Genomic DNA, 10,000 nt, shown 5'->3' on the forward strand with positions numbered 1-10,000 from the left:
TCAATATTAATGATGAATACCTCAACAACTTAAGATTTGCAGATGACATAATTGTGTTTAGAGATTCATTGGAGGAATTGAAGAAGGTTTTAAAATATTTGAAAAGAGAAAGCAGAAATGTATGACTAAGAATTAGCATAAGTAAAACTAGAATGATATTCAATGAAAACGTAGAGACAATGAATAAGGACTATGGACGAACCTCTAGAAATTGTTAATGAATATACGGTATATAGTTAGTATAAGCAGTAAGTGTTTCCCCAGGACATGAAATCGAAATTAAAAGAAGGATAAGTAGGGGATGGAGAGATTTTGGTAAACAAAATGAGATTATTAAAAGAAAAATACCACTTTCTCTAAATAGAAAAATATTCAATCTTATGATTCTACCAGTATCAACTTATGCATAAAAAAAAACATGAAGCCTTGAGGCCTTTGTCCTGCAGTTGACTTGTTACTACTGATGATGATGATGATACTGATGATATATATATATATATATATATATATATATATATATATATATATATATGAATATGTATGTATATGTATATACATATATATACATATATGTGTATATTTTTGTATACAATATATATATATATATATATATATATATATATATATATATATGCATATATACATACATGTATATGCATATATGTGTATATTTTTGTATACAGTATATATATATATATATATATATATATATATATATATATATATATATATATATATATATACATATATACATATATATCCACGCATGTATAAATGTGTGTACGTGTGTGAAAGAGAAGGTAAGTAAGAGAGAGATCGAGAACTGAGCAAGGGAGGAATCTTACTGACCCTTTTTGAGTCACGCAATGAGCAGCGGTGAGAGCAAACTTGGATCCTATCAAAACGGCGCCGCAGAAAAAGGGTGAGTCATAGTCGTTCTTGACTAATACGTAACCCTGATAAAGGAGGAAAAATAGTATTAATGACATAAAGAACAATGAAATAACAACAATTGTTATGATTAATCATACAGTGATTATTGCTTCTAGTACAAAAATTAAATCGTTGGTAATAAAAGAGATGATGTAGTAATAAAAACAATAGTTATTATAATAATGATTTTAGAAATACTTACCAACCATGGAAACTGTGTACTAACATCGGTAATTTGGTTGCCCCCAGCTACCCGGATAGGTATTGGGCTGCCCACCTTACTGAAGATTTTTGCAACTGTTGATTAAAAGTTCAAGATTCAGTGCTCTGTCAATTCTAGAACATTATAGAGAAGGACATTCTGTCATTTATATGGAAGGACAGTTGCCGTATATCTATATCACATAGTGAACTTCGGAAGACAAGATATTGCAAAGATTCTTAGGTCTATCATGGTATGTTTCATTACTTTGCAGTATGACGTTTGGGTGCACTTACTTCACATTGTTGTGTAATTTATTTTTATTTTCCCATTTGTGTATTGTTTATGTATATTTACTTTTTCATCCATTTTTTATACAAATACATATTCAATCTTATTGCAGTTCATTACAATTATTAACATTGGGAATAGAAAATAAAAATTATAATGATGATGATAATAATAAAACAAACATAACTATCGTTATTATTATCATCATTATTATTATTATTATTATTATTATTATTATTATTATTATTATTATTATTATTATTGGTATTACCGTTAATGTGATAAAAGCAGAAAGACTTCTTCGGTATCTGTTCTGACGAATAGATATTTTCAATCTCCATCAAAAAAAAAAAATCATGCTTTGCGTAATTATTGCAGCTTTAGCTTTAAATAGTTAGATTTCATCTACCTTAATGAGTATCTTATTTATATAAATGATAGTAAAAGGTGAATTGAGTGACTATAAGAATAGCCTGATTGTTTTATGAAACGATAACGAGGAAATGAATAATGCCTACGTGGGAGCTGAATTACTCTACCTTCTTCAGACAACTGAAGTTCTGCTTTCAGAACTTGATATACATCCTGAGAAAGATGTTGACGACAAGATATCGTAGTATTTGATATTCGGTTAAAAATGCAAAAATTTTTGCCTTTAAACTAGCTTTTGACCTTGAAAATTAAGTCCATAATCACCAATCCCCAACTAACCAAGATTGACCAGAATCAGATAGCCAGAATATTTCCTTTTGATCAAATATACGATAATAAATGTTATGTGTAAAGTCCTATTTTAGGGTTGCATATGGTTGCCTCGGACAAGAGTAAACTTTCTTATTATGTGTCAAGTCGATTTTATATATGGAGAAAATGTTGTTTATCTTTGTCTGAACTACGATATTAAGAAGCTGCTTCTACCGTTTACAAAATATTATTATTTGGTATTAGCTTTCCAGTAATGAAGCCGGATGGGAAGCAAAACCCACAGGGTTGAGACCTACTCTTAGCGTAAGCTAAGGATACAGCAGTCTAATGGGGTGCGGTCTCGGTAAACGGGTAAGGATAGGGCTCCTAGGCTAGATTAGGTGAGGAGGGAAACCTTTTCAAATGAGATTTTTCAGTCATAACTTTTAGAATTTCAATACATCTATAATTTGAAAAATGTGGATTTTCATCTATCATTTGCATCAGAGCAATAGTAATTAGGAACACTTCATTAAGAATATTGTGCTATAGGAAATATTTAATCACATTTTAATGACTGACCCTGTCCATCCCAACCAACTACAAAACCATCCTATTTTGTATCGTTTGGATGCTCGAATGAGTTAAGTAAAATGTCCAAAAAAAAAGGGCCTGGGCCTCAAGGGCCGCAATTGGTGGGAGGGGTTGGGTTCAAAGGGTTGAGAATAAAACAATAGTCATTATTCTCCCAAGTACCTACCAATCAAGTTTCACTAAATTTAGAGAAAATTTGAAAATGGTCACTTTTATGGTAAATATATGATACTCTAATTTCTAGCGAAACTAAAAAATTCGCTATAAGAAATGGACGAGTGCTGGCTAGTTTGATATTTTTCTCTATATGTTTAATAGGGGCTGGGGCATAATAACTTACGTATCTGTCTATTAAAATGTGAAGTATGTTTTTCACTCTAAGTCCATTGTTTACATCTGACAGACTAAAGGGGTCTTACTGCTCATGCTTTTTTTTCCCATGGTTTGGGGAGCTTTCTGTGCTTCTACAATGACGTATTTGTTAGGTGTGTTTTTTTTTTCAAACCAATTAACAGCTTACAAGTACTTCTTCCTAAGTTCCCGGATGTTGTTCTACAACAGCTATTTTTTCCCAAATTCCCACCTTCCCCTTCAGTTTCAACTCAACCACCATCAAGTAAAGACGTCTCCAATAGGGAACTTAAGGGAAGTACATCAATATATTTCAAAATTTAGTGTAATTTTGTTTATGTTGGCAATTGATTATGGTGGAAATGCTCTGCGTTTAGTGTAAAGCTATCGTTACTCGTGAGAAATAAAAAAAAAAAATAACAGCGAAATAATACCTCAAAGGTCCGATTCTGACTTAATTTTGAGGGAAGGCCAGCACAATTTCTACTGCAAAGCTTCTGTAAAGATTGTCAAGACAAGAAAAAAAAAAAAAAAAAAAGGAGACATTGTCAATAAGGTAAGGAATTATTTATGATTTACTTGTTCATAATAGAAGGATTTATTTGTGATTTACTTTATCAAAATATAAGGATTTATTTGTGATTTACTTAATCATATTGTGAGGATTTATTTGTGATTTACTTTTCGTTTGTGACCTGGGAAGTTGGGGTCCGACTAGCGATTGTGACCTGGGGAGGGGGTCGGGTGAGGGGTCTTGCCCACCCAGCTAGGGTTTGTGACCTGGGAAGGGGGGTCCAGGGGGCTTGTGACCTGGGAACTACTAGGTTAGGTTAGGTGGGTTTGTTAGGTTCTGTACCCTTTAATAACTCTCAAAAGTGATAAATAATCACGTTTTTACCTGTTTTCAGCCACTTACATGAACCATGTATCTTTCCAAATGGTTATCTTGTGCTTATTTTGCATTTTTGACTATTATCATTGCTGCAAATCATTCGTTTATGACACTTTCCCACCCAAAACAACCCCGGTTTCCAACTAGCGTCGCCCATAATTGTCTTTATATAAGGGGGTCCAAAAAAACTCATGAACGGGTGGTTTTCCCCAATAATCATGGTCAGAAATGCATAAAACACAAGATTGCGAGTAGCAAAAATATATGGGTCATGTATTTGGCTAGAAATTAAAGTATCATATATTTACCACTTTTATTAACTACCAACCTTAAAAGACTGGCAGAAAACTATCATAGTTTCTGAGAAATAAGGAGAAATTTCTGATACGTTTACCTCGAGTTTACCCAGACAAGGTAAAGATATTTTGAGGCAAATAATCACCAATCCGTTAGAGATTTACCTACCGACTTTTTATAAGTAAAACAAAGAAAGAATAAAATAATAATAACAATAATAGCAACAACAACTAGTATAATAAGTATAATAATAATGTTACTACTACTAACAACAACAACAACAACAACAACAACAACAATAATAATAATAATAATAATAATAATAATAATAATAATAATAATAATGATGATTATTATACCTTACACCATGGTCAGGCGGTAATTATGCAAACTTTTTATTCGTTTTAACTTACTGAGATCCGAGAAGACATTGTTTCCTAAGAACGGGAGGTTGATTGGGAGAGGAGGCACATAGGTCCTGGAGCTATTGCCGAGACACTTGAGTAGGTCCAAGTTCGAGAGCTCCTGTGCAGGCTTCACAGACGGAGAAGTTGGAACTTTCCCAGGAATCTTAGAAGAAGAAGCTGATGGGGTCTTAACTCTGTTATTCTTGCGACGGCCTTCTCTGGCTGTTCCTGCTTGAGAGATTACCTGAGTTTTCGGTATAGTAGTTTCCATGTTCCGACCTGCTTAATTTGAAGAAAAAGCGTAATTAACGTTAGCAGTGATTTATTTATGGATTGCTAAAAGGCCAGGCCAATTCTCATATCTTCTGAATTGTTTAATCTTAGTTTTATGAAGCAATCTATTCTTATCATAAAAAAGAGGATTGTCATTTGGGCAAATATGTAATATGTTACAGGTAACAAGAAACTGATTTACCTCCAAAGGCATTCACTTGGTCACAAGGAATCTGCGTCAAGCGTAGCTGGAATTTTGAGGGGTTGATGGTAGTGTCAACCGTCTTCATGTTGATTAAGAACATCACCGGATCTGGTATCGACAAGAGATTTGCCAGTCCCGTCGGTGGTGGATTCACTTTCACAAACGCTGGAAAAAGGAAGAAGAAAATTGTGATTTATAGAACGAATCCCTTATGAAAAAAGGTATAAGATTGCAGAATGAATTAATTCAAACAATACCTGTAAAACTCTACTCTATGAATATCCATAATTCTTATGCCATAGAAAACTAGTTGGTTATTTATGCAAACGATCTCATCTCCTGATGATACTGAATCTCCTCGCAGAGATACATAAAGAATTATTGCATTGGATGACCCCTTTCTAGATCTTTTCACTAACGGTATTTCTTCAATCGAATGCAACCCGTTAATAAGACTAATGGTCACTGTTGATTGAAAATTCAGTTTTGGAAACCTATGCAATCTATCTCTTATTTTGTTAAAAAAAAAAAAAAAAAAAAAAAATACGCTAAGAAAGTATTTCAAGATTTTTGGAAATCTGTTTAACACAAGGAATTTGCTTTTTTTAATCTCCCATTTTTTTAATATTCCTTCCCTTTCTGGTCCTCAGAAGATGATTTTCATCTTGATTTGTTTCGCCAAAAATTTTAGGTGCATGTAATTAATAATCCCAGATCATGATACATATAGTTGGCGCCGTCGTTTAAATAGCTTATTGTGAATACTGACCATCCTTTGTATTAAGAGTTTCTGGGTAATCCAACCACCATCGTAATATTAGATATACTGTGCAGTTAATCCGGTCTTGCGTTTCCTTATGTGAGGTTCAGTACCACACTGTATTCTGAAAGTATTTATACTCTGAATATGTTCTGGGAACCTTGCTTTGCAAGTCAATGGTTCTAGTGATTCTATTATGTATTTCTAGGAAATTTCACAAGTTCTAACCTGATGCAAATTAATTTTGTTGAGCATGGTGACACTAGTTTTATAGTTTCTGTGCAGTTTTATCAATTAGAATTTGTTGTTTACCTTATTTAGTTTTGATTGTTATTTTTACCATATAATTTATTATTACATCTTAATTTCATTACTCGTAATAGGATGTTATTTTTAATGGTTCACTTGTACCATTATGCATTTTTAACGAAGGTTGTAGAAGGTTTGTAGTAGTAAAAATAGTAATAGCAACAATAAAGCAAAACTTTTAAATGTAACAGAGATATTAAATTTTGAGAGCTCACTCTTTCTTATCATAGCAACTTTTAAGTTTAAGAATAAGGAACTTGATAAGGGAAAGTGTTTCTTAATACATGACTTCAATAATACAAAGACATTATTTTAGTTTCTGATATCTAACAATGAATTGATGTTTCATTTAAGAGACAGGTAACTAGTTCGGATATTAGATTGATTAACTGGTCAGCGCTAGGTATCTGCTACATTTCTTAAAAGAAAAAAAAGCACGATACAGCACATTTATGATACTAACATAGACATACATGCACATGGCCTTGTGCATCCAAATATGTACACATAATCTTTGAATAATACAATAAATGATTTCTCGTCACATAAATAACTTGATATAATATGTCTAGAACTTGGCAGTTGAGGCATTATTCGAATTCTTTAAAAACTAAAATCAGCCCTTTGATCACATAAGCTGTCGGTTTTATGTGCCATAAGCTTCTTTCCCACCGTTATCTCTACATTAAAGGGTTGGTTGCCTGATTCACCCTCTCCAATCCTTCTATTAAATGGATCCTCTTCCTCCAAACCTTTTCTCTTCATATGATTCTTCACATTATCTCAAAATTTTATCATCTGTCCACCGCTCGATATTCTCCCCATAACCGGCTCCTCCTAAGCCCTCCTCACTCCCTCCTCACCATCCATCCTCAGCACGTGCCCACACCATATCAGTCATCATACTCTTATCACCTCTGTAATCTTTACTATGCCTGCCATTCTTATATGATCATTCTCCAATTTTTCAAGCAGGGATATTTCCATAATGCACCTTAGTATTTTCATCTCTGCTCTCTCAAACTTTGCGTCCTCTTTTCGTCATAGAGCCCACGTTTCTAGTCCATACATTAACACTAGCCTTATTACTATGCTACTAATCTTTACTTTTAGCCTAATTGGCATTTTCTTATCACATGCTACTCCTGCTAGTCTGTTACCTCACTCCAGTGCAAGAAAAATTTGGTCCCAGAAAATTTGGTCCCAAACAATTTCTAAACCTAAAATTTGACCAATTCCTAGTAATTTCTTTGAAAAAAAAACGCATACAGGGGTGATGATTATTTGAAAATTGTTAACAAATGGGAACATGATTTAATGGATGATATTTGAAGTTGGTTATTCTTGTAAATTAAAGCATTTGCAATGGTATTTCAGAGCGTGACACATCCCTTGGCCTGTTGATTGTTTGCAAACTGCAAACAAGTGGAGTGATAATGGTATTGAGAAGCTACATATTGACAATAATTTTCTTGAGCTATTAAATTTGCGACCAAATATTTAACTTAGTACAGTATCGATTGACTTTGAAAAGACAATTCGTATTAGCTTTGACATCTTTTTATTTCTATCGATGTGTTTATATGGAAATATGCCAACAATCTTAAGATCATGAACACGTTCATTTATAAAAAAAAAAAAAAAAAAAAAAAAACATAGAAAATAGATATGGAGAAACCCAAATGGCAAAATGAAAAATCAAATAGATTTTATTCTAAGTGAAAAGGTCAATTTAGTTAAAGATGTGTCAGTGTTGAAAAGGTTCAAGTCAATCGATCATAGAATGGTGAGAAGCAAAATTTGTTTAGATCTAATGAAAGAGAGAGAAAAATTAATTTCAAGAAAAAAATAAACACTTCTGTAATAAAAGAAAAATCTGTTGAGTTTAGTTTAGCAATACAACATAGGCACTCTCAGCTACACGATGAAATGGAAGCAAGTAAAGAAAAAATGAAGAGTAATTTAACAAAATCTGTATTGGAATCAGCACAACAAATAGATGGAAGAGTTCCTAAACAATATCAAGGAAAATTATCAGAAAAGACCAAAACCTAATAAAAAAAAAGATGAGAAATGAGGGTAAAACTCAAGAGAGATGAAACAGAACTAGCAGAACTATCCAAAACAATAAATTAACTAAATACACAAGATATTCGTAAACATAATCAAACCAAAATTAAGGAAACACTAAAGAAAAGAAGAAGCATTAAATTGATGACAAGAAGACTTGGAACAAGGTACCAACAGATATTTGCTCGAGAGGAGGAAAATAGAAATATTATCCTCAATAGAATTGGAGTGATAAAATTGCAGAGGATTTCTATACAAAGCTACACAATAACTTTTCAATATTATGCAAAGGGTCATATGAAAATCAAATAATAGCCGAGTCAATTTTCATAGAATCTGAAAAACCACAACTTAACAAATAAATTTCTAGTTTCCCGTTGAAAATTGCCTGAATATGCCCTTTCCCATTCTAAATTCTACTTCTTTACAATACTTATGTACAGTTTGCTTTATACTGTTTTACTTTCTTTTACCCAAGGACATGATTATGAACACAGAGAGGTTTGAAGCGTTGTTGTTTATTAGTGATGGGAATAATTATAAGAATGTCTGGCGTTTTTGTAATTTTCCAGTACCTTATTATTATTATTATTATTATTATTATTATTATTATTATTATTATTATTATTATTATTATTATTATTATTATTAGCTAAGCTACAACCCTCGTTGGAAAACTAGGATGCTATAATCCCGAGAGTTCCAGTAAAGGAAAATAGTCCAGTGAGGAAAGGAAACAAATAAATTACAAGAAAAGTAATGAAATATTAATTTAAAAGGTTTCAAGAACTATTACACCATTAAAATAGATCTTTCATAAATAAAAATAAGAAGAGTGACTATGTCGGCATTTTCAACATAAAAACATTCGCTGAAAGTTTGAACGTTTAACGTTCCAACCATTCAATTACCTAATTAGGAAGATCATTCCACAATTACTCATAGCTGGGATTAAACTTTAGAATACTGTATGTTATTGAGTTTTAGAATTACGAGCAGGTTGGTACTGAAGCGGAAGATCTTAATTCAAGGGATGGTCAGAGTTATGAAAATTATTATGTAACATACTTAAAGAACTGACTGAAGGACGGTGACACAGATTAATATCCAGACTAGGAGTAAGAAATTTAATAAACCGTAAGTTCGTGTCCAACAAATTAAAATGAGAGTCATAACCCTGAAGACTAGATAGGAGAACAATACCCGAAAAAGGGCAAAATAAAAGAATTAAGATAACTTCTTCACAATAGATTGATTACCAGAAATCTTAAAAGACTTACTCAATAGGCTAATTTTTTTGCAATTGAAGAAGAAACAGGCTGAATGTATTCCTCAAAAGTCAATGTTAAAGAAACATGATCAATGCTGAGTTCTGGATGATGAGGAGCCACTGTCCTCGACCTACTTACAATCATACTTTAAGTTTTTTCTAGGTTTTAACATCATACCCCATGATTTGGACCATGCACTAATTTTAGGTACATCTCTATTACGGGATTAAGAAATCCCAGATACCCATTCAGGAGATATAATTAAAGCAAAGGGAATAGCATCATCTGCATCATCTGCTTGTTTTCTAGACCAAACCACACATCTTGTGTATATAGTGTGAAAAGTAATGGGTGAAGAACACTTCACTGAGGGACACCAAATATCAAATGCCTATACTCACTATAGAGCCCATCAAAAACAACTCTTTGCAACGTATTACTCAAAAAAAATCAATAATGAT

At 32.5% G+C, this 10,000-nt stretch overlaps 1 protein-coding gene across 1 annotated transcript in view; it reads right to left on the minus strand.

The window, feature by feature from the left end:
• The window catches only part of LOC137619879 (tryptase beta-2-like), a 24,250-nt gene that overhangs the window by 12,432 nt on the left and 1,818 nt on the right, over nt 1–10,000 (minus strand). Inside the window, exons 2-5 of the mRNA XM_068350169.1 lie at nt 5,127–5,294; nt 4,658–4,930; nt 1,136–1,230; nt 850–956 (exon numbers count right to left, since the gene is read on the minus strand). Coding sequence (XP_068206270.1) covers nt 850–956; nt 1,136–1,230; nt 4,658–4,930; nt 5,127–5,294 — 643 coding nt within the window. The remainder of the gene's footprint in view (nt 1–849; nt 957–1,135; nt 1,231–4,657; nt 4,931–5,126; nt 5,295–10,000) is intronic.

Source organism: Palaemon carinicauda, chromosome 26, assembly GCF_036898095.1.
Source record: "Palaemon carinicauda isolate YSFRI2023 chromosome 26, ASM3689809v2, whole genome shotgun sequence".
NCBI classification, from domain to species: Eukaryota; Metazoa; Arthropoda; class Malacostraca; order Decapoda; family Palaemonidae; genus Palaemon; species Palaemon carinicauda.